The sequence below is a fragment of the Aulonocara stuartgranti genome (assembly GCF_965226115.1).
Source record: "Aulonocara stuartgranti genome assembly, chromosome: 7".
Lineage (NCBI taxonomy): Eukaryota > Metazoa > Chordata > Actinopteri > Cichliformes > Cichlidae > Aulonocara > Aulonocara stuartgranti.
In genome coordinates this window covers 38,006,658-38,028,424 of record NC_138945.1, presented here as the reverse complement: position 1 = coordinate 38,028,424, position 21,767 = coordinate 38,006,658, and the positions used below count along the sequence as shown (strand labels likewise).

At 40.9% G+C, this 21,767-nt stretch overlaps 1 protein-coding gene across 1 annotated transcript in view; it reads left to right on the top strand.

The window, feature by feature from the left end:
• dcc (DCC netrin 1 receptor) overlaps window positions 1-21,767 on the top strand; it is a 353,610-nt gene that overhangs the window by 272,806 nt on the left and 59,037 nt on the right. The window contains exons 19-23 of the mRNA XM_082541635.1: window positions 2,016-2,123; window positions 6,352-6,546; window positions 6,656-6,688; window positions 12,400-12,465; window positions 20,666-20,828. Coding sequence (XP_082397761.1) covers window positions 2,016-2,123; window positions 6,352-6,546; window positions 6,656-6,688; window positions 12,400-12,465; window positions 20,666-20,828 — 565 coding nt within the window. The remainder of the gene's footprint in view (window positions 1-2,015; window positions 2,124-6,351; window positions 6,547-6,655; window positions 6,689-12,399; window positions 12,466-20,665; window positions 20,829-21,767) is intronic.

Sequence of the window (21,767 nt, the reverse complement as noted above, 5' to 3'; positions counted from 1 at the left end):
TTTCACAACAGAAGCAACACAAAAGGGCAGTTCAGGAAAGTGTTGAAAATTACCTTCTGTACAATTTCCTCAAGTTCAAACACAGCAGAAAGTCACAACAAAGCCAAAGAGCAGCTGAACTGAGCTCATTATAGATTATTGTCCACTCTGGAACTTCCCACACAGACAGACGTTGTGCAAATGTTTAGACTAAACAGTGAAAGGGAAAAGCCGTCTGTATGTGTCTGTCTGATCCAGCATGACTGTCTGATCCAACCATCCATTTAACAACCAAGTATACAAATACATAAAGTGTCAATCAAATGACCAAAGTAACAAGTTTACATTATTAAACAACAGCTAGGAAAGGGAAATTCTTTGAAGAATTCCAGCATAGGGCTGGGCCATATCATACTGTTCACGATAATACCGGTATAATGTTGGGCAACAATAAGAAAATGAAATGTTGTGATAGAATACGGGTAAAACGCACATGTGCAGTGCCTTTGTTTTCATACGGTGGAAAAAGCATGGCGGAGAATGAGAAGGGCGAAAGCGGATCATTGAATGAAACAGATGAACCAGAATTGGTTTGTAAAAATGCTCCAACTTCAGTGGTGTGGAACTGGTTTAGCTTTCATCCGTCAGATACACAACAAAGCACTATTTTTGGTAGAGCATGCTAGCGGGCCGTCGTTATTACCGTGTTGTTTGGAAAATACGGCACACTTAAAATCAATCCTTTGATTTTTCTGAAAATCGACAGGTCCCCTTATAATCCCGTGTGCCTTATGTATGAATTCTGGTTGTGTTTACTGACCTCGAAACGATTTTATGTACACGGCGCTCGAAAATCTGTCAAATGTTTCAGTACGACTTTGCTAAGCTACGAACCCGCACCGCTTGATGGACTGTCGGAGCATTGCGGCTATCATAGGCAGGAGCCTCGCGGAGTGATACGTACTGTGCTTCAACATAATATTACCGTATTGCGTGTGTATAACCTCTTTTTAAGTTTTGTGGATATTATACGTGGTTATGCTGAGGATCTGTCGGCCAGTTTCCACTGAAAATGCCTTTTGGTTAAACTGTCAGCAAGGAATTTGCATTTACACTGTTAACTTTTTATATAACTTTAATGCACTAATAAAGTTGTGGAGTTGTAAAGTATTTTGTCTAGTGTGAACTATATCGTCAGTTATATCGTTATCGCACATTTTCAAATGTATATCGTGATAAATATTTTTGGTCATATCGCCCTGCTCTACTCCAGCAATTGATTCTGTCAACAGAAATTCAGTTGTATTTTTCAATAAGCTTTTGGACTAATGGACAAAATAAGTCTGAAAGGAAATAAAATGTTTTAATATTTACCCATTTATTCAGCAAACTAATGAATTCAGTTCAATTAATATAGCGTCACTTAACAACAAAAGCCACGTCTAGAGACTTGAGATTGTAAAGTACAGACCCTACAATAATAGAGAGAAAACTCCACCAGTTACAGGACCTCTTAAGACCAAGTACTTGGTTACAGTGAGAAGGGAAAAACTCCCTTTAACAGGAAGAAACCTCCATCAGAACCAGGCTCAGGGAGGGGGAGCCATCTGCTGTGACAGGTTGGGGTGAAAATTGTCATGTATTTTTATTATATTCAGAGAATAAATTCACATCATGTGACACTATGAACCGACTACACTACATTAATAACTTTACTATGCTCACCAGTAAACTGCAAATGCCTTCTCTTGCCAAAAAGCTCTTCTAGAGAGCCAGTGACATCACCACAAGGGACCTAAAAGTTCAACATGTAAAGGTTCTGCGTGTCTTTCCAGTGACACTCTGCATTTGAGCAGGGTTTGGTTGTTACATGTAAGTAAGAAATGTGGAGTGTGTAACAAAGAAATCATGAAGTGCTATCTGTTCCATTTAAAACTGCCTCCTTCCCAGATTGTCTATGCCCAGTTTCATTTGTGTTGTAGCCACTGTAGCCAAAGACACTGTAACCTCTCAAACTGCTTCTGTTTTGTTGACAGCTCCTAGCTCTGCCCCCAAAGATTTAACAGTTATAAGCCGTGAAGGACGACCCCGTGCCATTTTGATCAGCTGGCAACCACCTATGGAGGCCAACGGGCGAATCACAGGTGGGTCTTTGCACATAAACACACGGGTGTACCGCTGTAGTTTTCTGTAATAACACATACTGTTGATTAGAGTTGAAGAGAGGGTTAAGTTTCTGATGATTTTTTTCAGCTTAAGGTTTATCATTTAGTCTGAAAGTAGATCGAAAACATCAACACACTCTTCAGGACTACATGAACCCAGCTGCTTTGTGTATCCAAACGCACACACCTAACACAATATCTTCCATTGTTCCATCTCTCCTCCTCTGGGCGATCAGCTCGGCTGTAAACCCGTCTGTTTTAACGAGCTCCGCTGTTCCTGCAGCGTCCCCGAGGACGAATCAAACGCTCCCTGCGGGCATAACAGCACAACACAGACTTACTCTCAGACACACAGATCGCATATTTTTAAACCCTCTACTTGTTTCTGTTTTACATCCTAAATGTTTTGTTTTTTCCTAAATGTTTTTAACATTTGCTTCTAAATGGCATGTACCCAAACATTCTGGGTATCAGATCGTAGTTCTCAGGTTTTTCACTATAATTATTCATATTTTGCAGCACCTTTCAGTGACGCACTTGTAAAAAAAAAATTCTGTCCATTTGACAGACTAGTTGAACAATATGGGATCAACAAGACAAGGTTTTTAGAATATCAACAAATTAAATCCATAGTAAAAAAGAAATTTAACCTCAGTCAAGTTGAATTACAAACACCACTAAGTGCGGCACATTTTCTTACTCTTAAATCCCCCAAATTATTATCTAAAATATACAGAACACTTTCTAAATTAGATGAATCAATATCCCTTCCTACTGCAAAGTGGGAAGAAGATTTATCAGTCAACCTAGACCAAAACTTCTGGTCTCAGATTTGCTTAAAAACTTTTAAATTAATTAAAAATCCCAGTCTGCAATTAATACAATACAAAATACTTCATAGAGTGCACTATACAGGTCATCGGATGTTCAAGATGGGCTTTACATCTTCCAACAACTGCTCACACTGTCAAGGCAATACACCAGACAATTACATCCACGCTCTTTGGTTCTGTCCACCAGTGCAAAAGTTTTGGCGCGAGATATGTGAAGACTTATCAAAGTGTCTGAAATGTAACATTCCAACTTCCCCCTTAGTGTGTCTACTGGGCAGCTTAGATAATGTCACTTCAGAAAAGAATATAGCCCATATGGTTTTCACTGCCCTATGCATAGCCAAGAAAACAGTCCTCATGAACTGGAAAAATAAAAATAATCTTAATTCTAACCAATATAGAAATTATCTATTAGATTACATTAGTCTTGACACAGCCTCTGCCACCACATTAGATCAATTGCTCTGGGCCCTTTTATCAGCTCCATCACCTAGTGGGGGTGGGGGGTCATAGTTTGGTCCCGCCTTCACTGTTGTGATTGGTGAGGGGGTAGGGACAGGCTTAGGGCGTCGGGGGGTTCCCCGGAGGCATCTTCCTTGGGGGGCTCAACCCGGGGTAGCGGTCACGTCCGGCTGGGGGCTCTGTTGGCTCTCAGGTGACTGTTTCCTCGCGGCTGCGTGCAGCGGGGCTAGGGGAGGGTCTGTGCTGACGGACGTGGGTTACTGACCTGGCAACCTGGCTGCCCCTGGGTGGGTCCGGGATGGGCGTGAGGTTCTGGGGGCGCTCCGTCTCTGGGCTGGGGCCCGGGCCGGGCCTCGGGGGCTTGGGTCCTGGTTGGTGTGTTGCCGGGGTTGTGGGTGGGTGGGTGCATGGGGGCCCGGCCCTGGAGCAGGGTGCCGCCGGTGCGTCGAGCCGCCTGGGGGGCTCTTCAACTGGTGGGGGGGATGGTCACATCTTGCAGGAGCTTTCTTCTCTTCAGGAACTCTCTGCAGGAGGGGGAGATACAGGAGAGGTGGAGGAAGATCTCAGCCTGGGCGTTTACCGTCTTATGTAGTCTGGAAGATGTGTGGATGGTGGGGTGGGTGCAGTTTTCTCTGTGGTGGGGTTGGGTGGACTGTCCAGGGCTCTGTGGAGCCGGAGGGCGCTACTGCACTGGGCCCTGGTCTGGATGGGCCTGGGCCCCCCTTCCCTGGCGGGTCGCGAAGGGTGGGAGTGCCTACTGGGGTCAGCGGGGGAGCTGGCCCCAGGGAGGGGTTACCTGCCCCTCCCTTCCTTCCCTCCCCATCTCCAGCTGCCTCCCTCTTCCCGCTCCTCCACAACCACTCACACATGCAGGGCCTTGGAGTAGGGGTATGTCACCAGGGTGCAGAGGAGGCTACCCCCCCCCTCTGTCCCCTTCTGGCTGCCTCTGCCTCAATTTTATCCCACAACTTAGACACTCACATTATTCACACTCTCATTACACATACATATAGGATCTTGGGGGTGGGCACAATCACGGAGTCCAAATTACCATCAGGGTGTATACCTCACCCCTGACGTCGTTGCCCACCTCTCAATTTTAAATACACTTAGTCATTGAGGGCTAGCAGGAGGGACTATGCGCTTACCTGCTGCTCCTTGGCAGGTAGCTCCATGCCCTCCTGGGTTTTAATTGCACCTTAGAACACATATGCATCAACACTACAATGAGCGGGTGGAGGGAGGTTTGGAGTCTTCTCCCACCCCCATTCTCTGCGGCCTGCTGGAGCGGGGGGGCTAGTAGGAGGAGTTGGCCGTCCGACTGCGGTCTGGGGTGTGGGGCCTCCCTGCTGCTGCGGAGTCGGGGTGGTCTGCCTCTCCCCACCGCAGGGAAAAGGGTAACACCACCTGGGTCTGGGTGCAATTCCCCCCTCCAGGGGCAAGGGTACCTAGACCCGGTTTGTAGAGTACGCTTGGGGAGTGTGATTGTGTGTACAGCGTCTCTTTATGTCTGTCTCCACGTTGGTTGAGTGTGGAGTGAGTGCATATGAGAGCATGAGGGTGGGAATGGATGTTTGTGTCTGTGTGTGCCCGTATGTCTGTGTCTATATGTCAGGTTGGGTATCAGACGCCACCTCTCTGGGGACACCTCAGGCCCTCCAAGGTTTGGAGGCCTATCTCCACCCACCACCACTTCCCCTGCCGGTGGCGGACTCCCTCAGGTGTCGGTGTGTTGGTGGTTCTTTGTATCTGGGGGTGGGCGTCCGGGTACACACCGGCTCACTCCTTGGCGGCCGCTTGTCGGGGCCTGGGGCCTGGGGCTCGCTCGGGCCCCTTTGGAGGTGGGGTGCCCCCGGCCTCTCGGCCTGGGGCTCGGTCACTCAGGCGCAGCTGGGGGCCGGCGGAGCCCACTGGCGCGTCACTGCAACTCCCCCTGACTTCTGCTCCGCGGCTGCTGGGCGAGCCCTCATCTGGGACTCTCCTCAGCTCTTACTGGAACAGTGGCGCGGCTGCCCCTCTGTTGGTCTTCCTTGGTCTCTTGTGTTCTGGGGGCCTCTGGATGTCTGGAGTTTTGATCTCCTCCATACCCGCTTCACACCCTGGAGGACGGGGCTGTGGCCCCCCCACACTCCCTAGCAGATCATTACATGGAGAAACCTTTGGAATGCAAGCATGCTGATCCACACAGGTATGCACACATGGGTATTCACAGACGCGGACTAAAGCTTTCTTGGCTGCTGCCTCAAAGCACACTGTGCGCTGTCTATCTTGCGTGCTGCACAATATCGTTTATTATTTAGTAAATATTGATATCTATGACTAGCTAGTTTATTGTGATGGTGCTTTGTTTTCTCTATTATTATGTTGCTCTTTGTTGTTTGCTGTCTCCTCTGTTTGGTTTTTTTGTTTGTTTTTTACAGGTGACCCAGGAGTTCTTTTTTTTTTTCTCTCTCTCTTCCCCCCCCTTCTCACCGTCTCTTCTCCCCTTTGGTTTTCTTTCTTTCTCTCCCCCTCTTTCTCTCATTCATTCCCCCTGTCCTATTTATTAAAAAAAAAAAAAAAAAAATGACAAAGGATGAACTGAAGCTCTGCCATCACGTAATGTCGCATACTGCTGTTTCTGATGTCATTTAAAAAAAAAAAAAAAAATTCCTCTAGTCCCGTTGACCTGGTTCCAGTTACAGTTCAGATCACATCCGCCTATTATAACAGAAGAACTGTTTCGTATGCAAAAGGCTTGATTTTATATAACACCTTTCTATCTTCTCAAACTATGTTTTTTTAGAATTTAACTAAAATGTAACCTAACTCTAACTACCCAAGTGGTTCACCAGTAGATGTTAATAGGTTAAAAAGATGACTATTTTTAAAAATACATATTATTACTCATATAATTACAACTCGTTCGACAGGTTACATTCTGTATTACACTCTGGATAAGAACATGCCAATAGACGACTGGGTGATGGAGGCAATTAGTGGCGACCGACTAACCCACCAGGTTGTGGATCTGAACCTCGACACTGTTTACTACTTCAGGATTCAAGCCAAAAATGCCAAAGGAGTCGGCCCTCTATCCGAAGCCATCCACTTCAGGACAGCCAAAGGTGCGTCCGAGTGTGTGTGAGACTGAACACCCGTTCCTGCTTTACCTGTAAATGTATTCCTTTGTTTCATATTTTATAAATTAGCTCACACTCTCTGTTGCTTTTTCAGTGGAGCATCCAGACAAGATGGCCAACGATCAAGGTAGGCTTTTTCATCTTCAAAGTGGTTTCTCATCAGACTGTCTGACTTCAAGGCAAATCATGTCTGAAGGTCTGAATCATCCTCAATCTCCAGTAAACAGTCATTTTAACTTTCATGTGAGCAGTTATTTTTTATTTTGAGTTCAATCTGAAAATTATACTCGTGTTATTTGATCTTCAGATCATGTTTTGAATACGATTAATCTTCATCTCTCACAAGTTTATTTAAGTTTTGTCTGCCTTTGCAACAAGTTGTAAAATGTTACATACTCCTGAAATTGTGGCATGACATTCAGTTGAACTGAAAACCCGATTCACAGACTTCAAAGATATAGAGCTGAACACACAAACTCTATACTGACAGAGACTTCATAAGCTTTTCAGGATGAGGCTCAGACTGTACATGCATGTAGCCATTGTGATGTCACTCACTGGTTTCCACCCTTTGTACTTTTAAGTATCAATGTTAACATTTTTCTGGCTTTTTGTTTTAGCCTGAGCGTGTATTTTGTCATGGATCGCTGTGTGGCAGGCAGGATGAGGACCCAAAAATGCAAAACTCACAGACTCAGGGGATGAACTCAAAAATCACAGCTTTAATGCTGGAGAGGCAGATCGCAGGAAATACAAAACTAAACTGGGAACAACAAACTAAGCACTCGCAGAGAGACACGGAGATCCACACAGCATGAGGGAGAACGCGACACGGAACTGAGGGAGACGCAGACATAAATACACAGAGGGTTAACGAGGGAAGTGGGAGCACATGGGGAACACAGGTGACACTGATAATCATAACGGGACAGGGCGGGGTGAACATAACATGACGTATACAGGCGCGGGAGTCACAAAGTAAAACAGGAAGTACACGGGGGTTCAGACAGGAGGGGAGAGAGAGAGCACAGGAAGAACATAGACATAACGGGCAGGGGAAACATGGAATAAACACAAAGAGAGACGAAGGCTCATAAATACACAGAGGGGCACACGGGGGGTAAGAGTCACGAAGGGAAAACACTTAGGGAACAACACACCAGGACAACTCAGGAAACATGGCCTAAATAAGGAACGAAATAAAAAAAACAAGAAACTAAGAATACTGGGCCCACATGGCCCAGGACCATGACATATTTATACAGTGAAACTAGCAAAGAATAATAAATAATAAACTTATTTACATAACACCTTTTAAAACAAAGTAATAATTTGTTTTAAAAGTGGCATCATGTAGGCATCCATACACTCTTTCCCCCATTGGAACAACAACTATGTTCACTGAGTCACATCATTCAATGAAGGCTGAGGTCTCCAGTTTGAGGTTCTTGAGTTTGTCTTTAACTGAAGAGGGCAGTTCACCATTTTCAAGGACTGAGCTCCCATGGTGTGTTGTTATAGATAAAAAGAACGGCATCACTTTTGCACTTCTGAACAGATAAACCACCACTGAGTGTGAGCTAGGATTTACTGCTTTAACAGCTTGCTGCTTTGAGACTCGATATGCAGTAGTCTATATTCGTTGTTCATGTTCATTGAAAAGTTTTTTTAATTTGATTTTTCTTCATTTCACAGCTCATATAAAATTACTTCATTCAGTCAAAAACAGGTTATATGCAAATATTTGGCTCTTTGCATATAACCTGTTGTTGCCAACCCACTGTTAGATGACTGAGAGCATATTTTTAGTTGGTTCCAATCATGTTTGCTAGATTAGCCAGGTTCATGTTTAATGTCTTAACATAACATCCATATGGTTTTAGGTTTGGTCAACATTCACCCCTTTTTATAGAATTGTCCCCAGTTGTTCTTAAACCTTCTTTCGGCTTCTCCTGTTAGGGGTGGCCCCTGCCTCCACCTCACCCACCCATGGTATCCTCCTGTGTCACATCTACATATCCTCCTTCGTATATCCATGAACCTTCTGTGTATCCCTGTATCTTTTCTACAGAATTTTTCTCCAGCTAGAACTAGAAAGGATTTTAACAAAATGCCAAATTGTGTGAGCTATTATTTAAAAGGTAAAATCTTCTAGTTTATGAATATTTGCCTGTTTAGTATGTGGTTAAACACAAATCCTTAACCCTAGATGGGTTGCCCATAAACTGATGTAGGTTAATGGACTGGGCTGTCCTCCAGTCTGACTTTCACCAGATTTCCAGTACTTAGTTCAGTGTAACAGAAACAGAACGGACCTCAGACCCTCTTTGTCCTGGGAATTTTTAGTGCATCTGGACTTAAGTGCAGCGAAGCGCTTTAGGCGTTGGGACTTAGCTCATGTGTCAGGGTGTTAAATGGTGCTGTTTGTCACTGACAGTTGTGTGTATGTGGTATGTGCACATGTACACTCTGTGGTCCCTCTCCATATAAATCAGAGGTGTTGTCAGGGGAGGAGGGAAGATTGATGCCTGGCCCTGTTTCTGTGGACCTTATGCTCTGTAAACACATTTACACGCTTTCACTCACACACAGCCATAAATGCACTCGCACTGGCAGACTGAAGAAAAAGAATTGATTAAAGATTTCAAAATCTTACTTTAATGAAAACTGGGTTGGGTAGATTGAAAAACATAAACAATTCCAACATTTTTATATTTCAACAAACTGAAAGTGAGCCCAGCTGCTGCTGCTCGATGGTACGTGAGAAAGAAATCAGCTTTTAAAATGTGACTTTAAGTGAATTTGAGATATGGGGGTCTGTAGCTTCAGTTTCCTGATGGGAGCGACAGTGCTGAGGTTTTGAAAATCTCTTTCATCAGTTTCCAGTCTGTCTTCTCTGGCAGCCCGTGTGATGATCTACTTCCTCTTTAAAGTTTTTCCTTCAGTGCTCTGCATTCACATATTGGCCTCGCCTGCTGCTTTGTAAACTAGGGTAAAACACAAAAATGACTATTCAGAAAAGTTTTTCACCAATATAGTGGTCATGCAAATGAGGCAAACTATAAAGGCAACCCATATAAATGTATTGTTAAGTCAACTTCTTCCATCCAGATCCACTTTGGAGCAACACCTAAAATCATATACCGAAAAGAAACTCTTACTTTATGAATAAAAAATATCTTACCTCAGCAAAAATATCTTAAATTTTCTGACTCAAGCATCGGCAACAAAGATAGGACAGGAGGTTTTTTTCATTTTAAATAATGATCTGTGGCCTTGTCTATACATCCCAACTACTCTGTGGAACAGTACACAAAATGCCAGCACTGACTTCTCATTACATTACTGATAGGGATGTAACTGGAGATTTTAAAACTGCTGCAGCTCAGAATGCACAGAATACCATTTGTATTGCCCAGTGCATCATGCTAATCAACCATCCTGTGCTGTGGTGGTTAATGTTTAAGGTTATTTTAAGTATAGTTAATTGAAATTAACAAAACATTTTAGTAAACTAAGGTAAAAAATAAAAACCGGACTTCATAAAAAATAAAGTAATCGAAACTATTTAGTGAACTTGGAAAACAGACACAATAAAACTAAAATACAGAGGAAATATCTGTCAAACACATTTGTATTTTTTGAATTAATTTTGTAAAGAAAACAACTAAATCCAACACTGAAACATTTTCAAACAATAAACCTAAACTGAAATTCACTCTGGACACTAACTGAAACTGAACTGAATTAAAACAAAAAGTCAACATAAAAATTAAATCTAATTAGAAAATTAAAATTATTAATGTCTGCTTATACAATGCTTGCAAGGTAAAGACTGAACTGAATACTAAAATGTCTGTTTATCATGTCTGTGGTCAATGTTTTCAAGTGAGCACAGTAGGCTAGCTCCAAGTGTTAATAATGCTAGGGTTGAGCCCTACTCTGATTGCCAGGAAATAGCCAGGAAACTATAGAAAGGCATGAAATGCCTGCCAGTATGTCAATATCAGTATTGGCATCAACACTAAAAAGTTCCTGTTGGCTCAGCCTTTACTAGATATTCAAACAACAGTTGATTATTTGACAAATTAGTCTTTGAAATATTTTCCCCACAATGTAGTATAATAATATGAAGAACAACACAAAAATAAGACAAAGAATTGGATGATATAAGCACATCATTAGTGAAACTTAGCTGACTGAATTGGCTTTGTAACTGATAAACAGAGAAACTGACTGTGTCCAAACACAAATAAAATGCTGTTAGATTATCTTTGTCACTAACTTACACATAATTAAAGTCTTGATTCTATCTAAGCAGTTCAGAATGTGAATACTATTGCACATAGAAGACTGGGTTCAGGATTACCATCTACATTTATTTAACTTTGAGGCAGAAACTCAATAAACTGTCTTTAGCTGGCTGTTTCTGAAGTTTTTAGTGCATCAGCCAGTGAAGGTTAAATTCTCTCGTTTTTGTGGATTTGATAGGTTGTTTGATGCAGTTATTTGAGATGCATGATTCCCCGAATTCAGAAGGATCCCAGATTGCGAGAATTTGGTCTCACTGGCTATGACAGTGTCTCCCAGTTAATTGTTTTTTTAATTATCTGCATATTTGTGAAGACAAGTATTGTCTTTTGAATTTTGTTCTACATTGAAGTGGTAAATAATCATTCCAAAAATTCCTCGATCCAGATCTGGAATGACTCCAAAAGTCAGGACTTATTCACACAGCTCTCAAGAGCAGATGGTGTCCTGTTCAAATTTTTCAGAAGGAATTTCTTGAGAAATATCTGTCATTTTTTTAACAATGACAACCCCTTGGCACCATCCGAACCTCCTTGCAATTGCTTTGGTCATTTGCAGATTGCCTTGGTTACCTTTAGTTTCGATGAAAGACTCCAAATTGTCTGCAGATACTCACCGGAAGTGCAACTTTAAAAAAAATAGTGACACAAACCAGAACTGAAGAACTTAAAGGTCAACATTTTACATTTGCGTCACACTCTTCACAGGTTCACTGTTGCTTTGTGAGTACTTGGTAAATGATTGGAGAGAAGTCTGGATAGCAACCAAAACAATCACAAGGAGCTTTTCAAGCTGTGTATACCTCTTTGTGACCGAGACGTATACAGGAAGAGCAAGCAAACACTCACCAGCTGGTTGAGAAATACATATTTACACATCCCTAGTGAAGGGTGATTACCACTGACGAGTCAACTGGTCTGTGTACCTGGAACCTTAACTACTTCTAAGCTGGACCAAACTGCCCGTTAAAAAATGTATTTATATCTTTCCATAACTTTTGCCGTGGTCTTAATGAATATATGTAGGTAATAAACAATCCAGCAGAACAGTAACAGTAGCACAAAAGTAATAAGAACACACACACACAAGGACCTTCTGAAAGACAAAGAAACAACACAAAAACAAAAATCTAAACCTCTTTAAATCAAGTTTAAGTGGGTGATTTAAAGCTGCTGGCTTTGCCATTTTGATGATCCAGCTTTGAACCACTTCAATAACCATCTCCAATTTGTCTGTATTTCGTTACTATGGAAACCATTCTAAACATCCAATCCAGTGTCAGGATCCAGGTGGGTGGATAAAACCTAAGGATTTGGTCTAAATGCACTCTTAGGAGAAACTGCACACACACATACACAGAGAGCACATGTACAACATGACATGTGCCTTAAGACGGCAATTTATTTCCTAAGAAGGGAGCAATCTCTCTGTCAGATTCAGGTGTTCCATCCACAAAATTACTCTGAGCCCATTTTCTCTTCATTTATCCCTTTTCCTTAGTGATACTCCTTCTTTCTCGCCTTTCAGGTCGAGGAGGAGAACACGCCTACTGGCCGCCTGACACCAACCCGATTGACAGGAGCAGCATCAACGGTAACAGAAACTCATCTTCTGCATTTTCTGCTGAGTCTGTCAGAAAGCAGAATTACTTTTAGGTTCATTATTTTGCTCAATACAACAATGAGACTGAATCTCCTGAGAGCTGAGCTGGCTGTGTGTGCGTGTCTGTTGTGATACTCTTGCAGCATCATCAGCTCATCACAGCCGCTCAACTGATTCCTCTAATCACTCGACTCAGTCATGTCTAAACTTACTTTAATAAGTCGCTCTGTCCTGACAAGGAGCTCCAGCTTGCTGATTTACAGTCGGTGAGCATCGCTTCATGTTCGCCGTCGCATCGCCCGTGGCAGGAAAATTTAATTAGATTCACTATCTCGCCATCAATCAGTGTTTCTATAAAGTGGAGGAAAATAATCATCTTTATGGACAAACAGGATTAAAAGAGTGGGGTGGCATATAAATCTTCAGCTTGTAGTTTTTAATATAATGACAACAACAGCAGCGTTATTGGACTGATTTGACATAGAGAAGAAAGGATAGTTGCCTTTCATTTCTAATTAAAAACAGTACAACTAACAATATTAAACATATGACTTATTTATATTCCGTGGCTCTAACACTCTAATATGGAATACAGCTGTTTGTCTGTACTTCTAATATTGTTAATGATATAATTAATATTTTCATCCTGTCGTGGTTTTTTCTTTCCCCAGAAAGTTCTCCTACTCCTCACCTAGCAGAACTGTGAAACGTGCAAACAGGAACAAAAGAACATTTGTATTTGAAACATTGAATTTAGCTCTCGTGAACACTATCATGGTTGCAGTGGTAGCTTGATTTGCACTTTTCGAGTAGTACTCAGCAATAGTCAGTGTTCAAGAACATGTTGACATCTTCCGTCTAGCATTCTGCTAAAGACCAAAGCAAACACAAGGAATTCTCTGGTGAAGCACCTGTTTTGTGACCGATTCCTCAGCGGCAGGCAACAAACTTCAGCAACAGATCGCTAGCCGATCAAAGAACATACATTTGTCCATAGCGACTGGAGGTTGCCAAGGGGTTAAAAAACGGTCTGTAAATAACTCAGGCCAAAATAATAGAATAGCAAAGACAACACTGATTTTGTCAGATAGCTATGTTGTTGCAAAATTAGGACCTCAGCAGTGAAAACGAGCATGTTGATGTTGATAGAAAAGCTTTATTTCAAAATTAGCTATATTAAAATACGAATGCTTACGCTGAAAAGGTGGGGATTTTTTTATGTTGTTGTGAGGACACTGCGTTTGGAAGCAAAAGTAATCCATCTGTTCCACACATACCAGGAGAGCGCAATATGCAGCAGGGCCGGTCACAGAATGTGGGGCTTGATGTTAAGTGCAAAAGTGTACTTTACACACCAGACGTCCGAGTTTTGGCAACCTTACAAATGTACTACTGTTAAAATCAGCGGGATAGTCTGGTTCAGCCCAGCTCGCCATGTTTAAACCACTTTAAATACCACTTTTAAAACCCCTGGGAGAGTTTGGACTCCACCGGAGAGCATTTAGACCCGGCTAATCCAGCATCTGTGTAGTAGCAGCTGTGCATGACAGGAGAGGTGAATGCTGGAAGTCAAAATCATCTTTTCAGGGTTTTGTGCTGCTTGGTCAACTATTGTTTGAAATTAAACACACAGAGAGATTTTTTTTTCCCTACTGCACACAATCATTATGTTTAATACAAGGTGACTTATACTCATACCAAGAACAATAATTATGTCTAAAGTGAATGTACTCATGCAAACTGCATAGTTAACGCCACTTCTACTGATGCATATAAAAATACTATATTTGCTGTAAACTACACTACTATTGCAGCTAATAATGCTGAAACCACTATAAAAGCTAAAGCATTGGCTGATGATATAAACCATGGTCATAATCATAACTGTCCGCTCCCGTTTCTGCTGGAGAAAGACTGTTACTCCTCCTCCGCTGGTAGGTCAGAGGTCAGGGTCTATATCTGGTCTCACTGGAGCACTGTCGGGCAGCGTGTGTGCTTGTGTATATCTGAAGATGGACTCTGACATTTTGTCAGCGCAGTTGCTGCTGCTGCTCCCGGAGGAGATCATAAATCTGTCCTCTTTGACCTCCGTTCCCCTCTGGCTTTATTGCGGGTCAGGCAGGTCGCAGCCTCGTTCATCAGCTCAACGGTATTTCATCTTTAACTCGGTGTCGTCGTTTATGTCGCAGAGCTTCCTCTCACTTGAAAAATGAGCTTGAGAAGAGTCACCTCAGATTGGTTTCATTGTGCCACAGCTCTGTAGGTCTGACGGCTTCTGTGCAGAGGTGAACCGATCCCGTCTGATGTTCTTGCCTCAACCGAGCAAAGACCTTCAGCACTGCCACTCATTCACTAAAGTTCCTCAGTTTTCTCTTCATATCTCTTGGGAAGTAGATGCTGGCAGTTGTTGTGAGAGGTCCATACCTCTCCACTCACAGCGCCAAGCTATTAAAGTTAAAAATATCTCAGTTTTAAGTGAAGGGAAACAACATCTCAAGAGTTTTAATCAAAAACATTAACTTCTTCGTCTTTTATAACCCCCTGTAGCTTCACTTAAGTAGCTCAGAAATGTTCAGACATTTTCTCTCTGCTGGTCAGAAAAAATGGCTTTCATGTTTATACATTAATGGAAAGCACATTAAGCATATTATACATTATGCATATTAAGTTTATATTCCTAAACTGAGAGATTAACATATTTGCTAATATGATGACAATACTGAAAAACTAAACACATCAAATTGTTGGCAAAAGTGTTGGATTTGCAGCTGTATAAACCAAAGTATTGGATAAAAAGATTTGTAATGTGGATTGTGCCCCACGCAAAGTTATTTCTGTTCATGTCTTTGTATAAGGTCAATCCATTAACTGCTGAGATGTTGCAGTTTATTTACAGCATGTGGTTTCCATAGGAGCCTCCAAAAGAACCGTCCACGTGATGCAGGTTTTACATTAACATCAACCCTTAATTAAATACTAAGGAGGCTTCAGTAATAATGTTGTGCACATAATTGGACTGTATGATAGTATTGAGTTTATCTCTCTGCTGGTATTAAGGACAGCGCTGAGTTGTTTCTCTGAAGTTTTTTAATACTCATTTATTGGATTTTAAAACTTAACAAATGAAAAAAAAACCTGCTTGTTCATGAACAGTTGCAGGAACATAGTAAAAGTAGGACAAAATGTTATCCAGTATGATGTCATTGTGACTGACAGTGATGTTCAGATTAAAGCCTCATTGATGTGTATACTCTGGTTTCTCCACAGAGATTTTTTCCCCCTGGGGTGGACCTTGTCTTTGATTTGTCCCTTTGGTGCTACAGTGCTTTATGCTCCAGTCTACAAAGAATAAACTATAAGCTATAAAATAAAATTAGTCGGAATCACGCTGCATTTTGATGTCTTTGTTTGCATTGTCATCTTTGTAACTGCTCAGTTTCGCTTCCCTGCTGGATTTCTGGGCTTTGCAAGGATTTCTGTGCTCTCCGTCGCCCTTGTGTTGATTTGTTGGTGTCGTTGTGGCTTTAAACTGACTCAGCTGGCGAGAGTTTGTGATTTATTCTACACAGTTTCTCTGAGCTTCTGGGCCTGTGCTACTTTGCTGAAGGGCATCTCAGTAGAGGTTGTTACTACTCTTGTTATCATCAGTAACATACATTTTGCTCGCGGGTCAGTTTTGACTTCCTGTCAGTTGCTGCTATTGTTGCATCTTTTTGTTATTTAAAATTACGGACTCTTTTTCTACTTTATACTCAATAAAACTGTAATTTATTGTAAAAACAAATATTAATTTGATGAAAGACATTTTTGCCACGACCTTTCTTAATCTAAAAAGCTTTTTTAAGATGAAATTTAACAAGGTGCCAATAAGCGGATGAGCAGAAGACTACCATTCGACTAACTAAAATCAAATTTTTGTCTCCACGGTTACCTTTAGTTAACATCAGATGACACAGTCCTGTACATAAAACATCAAGAGTTTTAAACCTCCTGTACAAGTTTTCCTTAATGTATAAATAGGAACAAGAAAAACATTAATGGTATTCTTGTCACAGTCCGGCGAGGGCAGACTGTATGTGTTGACAAAAGGACCCAAAACGCAGACTCCAAAAACTGAACATGGCGTGGATTTAACAAAAAACAAGCCGTTTATTGAGGCTAGCAAAAGGGCATTGGTGAAACTAAACAATAACCCAAACTGGGTGAACTAAAACTAAACATGAAAAAACCTTAAACATGGTGAACTGACATAGATTCCTGAAGTAGTGACATGGACGAGCAGACGACCTGACAAAGAATGACTGAAAGCACACGGACTAAATACACACAGGAGGATAATGAGGGAAATGGGAACACATGGAGAAACAGCTGACACACATGAACATAACGACGTCACAAGGAGAGAGTAACACTAAAAACATTGAACATAGGAACACAGGACCCCTTCAAAATAAAACAGGAAATACAATGAGATGCAGACCTGACAACATAAGACACACAGACATGAAACACACGAAGGGCAAGGGAGACTTCACAGGGGTTGAAAACACAAGGGGGAACTAATAAGCAAATGAACATAGGAAACTTAATAAGCTTAAACATACACTATAAACATCAAAATGAACTAAAACTCAAAACACTGGGTCATAAGACCCAGGATCGTGACAATTCTGTACAAACTAATCTGTTCTGTCATGTAGCTATATAGCTACATGTATATGCAGTGATACAATGCACACAAGTTATTTAACTTGTGGGATCAAGGTATTTTTCTCACGGGCATGTCATTGAACAAGTTGTTTCTCTTGTGAGAAAAATTTCATTATATTGAAGGAACTTGTGGAAAAAGATGTTTTATCTCTTGGTCGAACTAAATTGCTTATCTTGCGGGAACAACATGTTCATATTGTTGGAACAAGTATTTTGTTCTTTGTTTAACTTGTGGGAACAATTGTTTTAAATATTTATCCAGCTTGTGGGAACGAGTGTTTAACCAAGTAACTGGCGAATGCATTAGCATAACAGGAAAAGACCTGAAAGTTACCTGAAGTTTAGCCAACTTGTTCCCACAATATAAACATCTTTGTACGCCCAGGAGCTATAAAATATTTTAAGTTAGCAAGTGACTCCTACTGATTTCAGTTCTGTTTTTTATGCTAGAGTAGCATGAATTTAATTATGTGACATTCTGAGGTGTAAATCAGACCTAATTAGCTGAGTTCTCTCCATTTTATGGTCGCTGAGTTCATCTGAAGTGAGTGGATAAGTGCTAAAGAAACAGAACTGTACCACCGCTGCACAAAAAGGAAATGCTGATTAACAGGTGATGATTGACTTGATTTAAATCATTTTTACCTTCACTTTCACATGTTTAACTTGTCACTTGTGAACAACTGTGATCATTTTTAACCAGTGGGGAAAAATTCAAAGCAATCAACGTGTGCACAGTGTAGCTGAGGTGAAGGTAGTGTCATCAATCACAGGACTTTCAGGACTTTGTAGGTCTGCTATTTTTTCATTTGATCTTTTGGACTTTTTATTCTCAGATGTTGTTTTTAGTTAGTTTTAATCACCAGAACTTCTTGGTTTGGACTTAAATGCACATTTTTCACACAAAACGCTAGAAGGTAAGACTTTCCACAAGCATACCTATTTTCTTACCATAGAGGCAGATCCTGGTCAGTAAAGGATTGAGATCACGCTGCCTGTATATAATCCATGAATGTAACCATGACATTAACCATTGGTTTCTGGACTTTACGTTTTGAATCCTCAACGTTAGCATTTCTGCAGCCACCACATTTGATTTTAGGAGCCAGATGTGACCACGTGTGGATAATAAAATCAAGCACTAATCTATCACTTAATGCTAGCAAGCGTCTAATACATGTTTGTGGTAGACAGTAGAAATTCTACAATTTTACTCATAAAAATTGAAGCATAATCTTCCTTGATGGCCTGCACCACACAGGAAAACATTATATTTGGCAGGCAGATAGATTAAAATACTCTAAAAGGCGCAAACACTACACATGAATTCGCTATTGCCCTCTGTACAGCACGATTGTACAGCTGTTATAAAGGTCAATACTGTCCATAAAAATGTGCGTGCTTTTATCCATCCATGAAACTAAGCATTTTAACATGAGAGGCTGTGATGAGTGACTCGCTTTTGGAACCAGCGTCACGTGGCCACTCGAAGATCTGCAGTTTTCAGACCTGAAGGTTGACGCTTTGTTCAAAAAAGAAGTTGAACTGTCATCACTTTTTCTGGTGACATCAAAGGTTGAACTTAGTATATTTTAATTACCCCATAACCTTTGCTCTCGCAAAACAATGAAAGCAGAAACTGCATCAGCTAAAACTCAGAATTCTGAAATTAAATAAAGAATTTAAAAAGAAAAAAAAGGAAGAAAGATGATGAAATTGTACTTTAAAAAGGAAAAGAAGGTGGTGTTGTGGCTTCTGTGCTGTGGCCGTAAGCTTTGATGGATTGTGGTTTTCATTGAGAGAGACAAGCAAATGGAGAGAGAAGGTGAAAGAGGAAAAGTGTCCTGCTATCTCTTTTCCTTTGTGTTTCTCTTTGTCTCATATGTACACACTTCTCTTGATATTTTGTTCATCCATCTTCTCCCTTTCTTTTTCTTTCATTCTCTCTCCCCTCTCAGTCATTTTATTGTCTCTCCATTCCTATGTTTTCCTTTCCTTTCCTTTTTCCACCTCTCCAGCTCCTCCCTCTTTAACACACTTCCCTCGCCTCTGCATTTGGACTTCATGCCCCATATGTGTTTCCTATTTTCTCCCTCTCTCTGCGCCAAGGTCGAGTTAATGAATGACAGAGCGTGTCATCAATTCCCCTCTTTCCCTTTACACCTGTCGTACACTCATACACACACTGTGTATTGATCGGTAAAGCAGCAACAGCAGCAGCTTTGCGTTTTCAGTCCAGTCAAACCACTTCTTCTTTTTCCTTTGTCTCAATTTTGGGTATCGTGGAATAACATATATTGGTTGCACAACTAAGACAGATATAAAAATGTGACTGTGGAGCAGTTAAATATAGCAATTTGCCTAAAATTTGATTCGGTATATCAACTTATAGTAGTGTTACCCTTCCTGTTCTGCTTTCCACATGATATTATGAAAAAGGTAAAACCAAATTTAAATTTCAGTAAAATTCAATCTTCTTCGAATAGAAAAAGTTAAATGATTAAATGATTTCTTTATGGCTTTATTAGTCTCTCACATTGTTGCGGAGTAATTGTGGATCAGTCTTCTTCACAACGTTGCTTCAGTTCATTGAGGCAAACGTCTCCACTTTGGGCTCGTCTGCCAAAGCACATTCCTCCAGAAATCTTGTGCTTTATTCAAACCTTACAAACCTACGCTGTGCTGCCATCTTCTCCTCAGCTAAGAAACGCGTTCTCCTCGTAAGCCTTCCAGACAAGTCGTACTCAGTGTCTTTCTAAATATACTGTCACCATGTGACCTTAGGTTGAATTAAATTGAATTGAATTAAATTGTAAATAATCTTTCTCATTGGAGAATGATGGACGTCAAATGAACCTTCTCTGAATAGAGCAATTATTGCTTCTCTAACACACACCTGAATGCTCCTGACCAGCAAACTGACAAAACGTCTGAATTTATATAGGTGCTGAGACTTGCTGGTGATCAGTTAATGCATTTGATTAGCAGCACCTGACTGTTACCCCAACCTTATGGAAGCAGTGACTGTGCTTTTCATGGGATTTCATAGAGTTCTGTGAAAACTTTTTTTTCTTCATATTTAAGCACCTTGAGGCAGCTGTTATTGTGGGTTTATATAAATCAACTGAATTGAATATAACTGTGTCATCAGCAATCATCAAAATGTATGAAACAATTTTTGTCTTTTCTTTTTATGGTGAAATTTAGTTAGTTTAATAGATCTAATGAGCAAAAGAAAAAGCATTAACAATTTGCCTGAGATATTACAGTATATATAATTTATTGTTGTAATGTTGGCTATATCAAGCATTTTAGGTGAAGGTTTCAGGAAAATGTTTGTTATACATAATGAATTCACAGTAAAAATGGCATAAACTTTATAAACTGATGTCATTTTAGTATATTCATTTTGAATATACAGATTTCAGTGTGCATTTATTCATGTTTCTAACTTCTGCCTCTCTTCTTGTATTTATTCCAGAGTCTCCAATTGGTCAGATGCGTCCCCCTCACGGCAGCGTCACCCCTCAGAAGAACAGCAACCTCCTGGTCATCATTGTGGTTTCTGTGGGAGCCGTCACCGTGGTCGTGGTTGTCATCGTGGCCCTCATCTGCACACGGCGCACCTCCGCCCAGCAGAGGAAGTAAGATGTTTCATTCATCTGTGTGATGGCAATAAACGGCTGTCACTGTAATGAGGCAGATGGTTAATGAGCTGCCCTGCATGTCTTGTTTTTTCTCACAGAGATTTACTCTGAAATTAATGTCCCTGCCAGCTCACACAGGTCTGAATATATGTACCAAATCACAAATAACCCAGCCAGCAAAAACCTCAGCTAGATCTCTGCATGTAGACTTTATCATCCCAGGAAATGTCAGTTCATCAGGTTTTAACGTTATTTCATTGTAGTTTGTTTTGTCATGGTTTTCTTTTTATAAACACACTCAAGAGGTTTTATTTACTCTTTCAAAACCACCTGTTAGAAGTCAACTCACGCAGATGACTTTTGTAACAGCAGGAATGGCAATTATGCCTTTAAACTCGACTTCTAGCCTCCTTGAACCGATTTGTAAGAAATGCGACAGAAAAGCCGCAACTGTGTTCCCAGTGCATCTTCAGTGCATTTCCATTCTCCAAATCAATATGTCTTTCATTGTGGGTGCATCAGCGATGGTCAACCACTGCAGGCACCAAGATTGCTTGGGAGAAGAATACCCTGTTTAGCCCACTGCTACAGAGGCAGAACTTCAGATAAGCAAGAAATAATGAATGGATGAACAGTTTCAGTCTAGTTTGTGTTCATGAAATTGCAGTTTTTAGTATTTTTCTCAGTTTTAGTCAAATGATTATTTATATAGTTCATGAAATTACACTTGGTATCATATAATCCACTAATAAAGTGGATTAATTTCATCTTCCTACCTTCAATCCACCTTTATTGTAATCCTGTTCATGACATCATATGGTGGCTATGAGAGCTCAACATCCTGCAAATTAAAAAACAAAACAACAAAACATCTTTAATGATTTGAAACACAGGGAAACTCCTCAAAAATACAGATACAAGTAGAAATGATGCTCT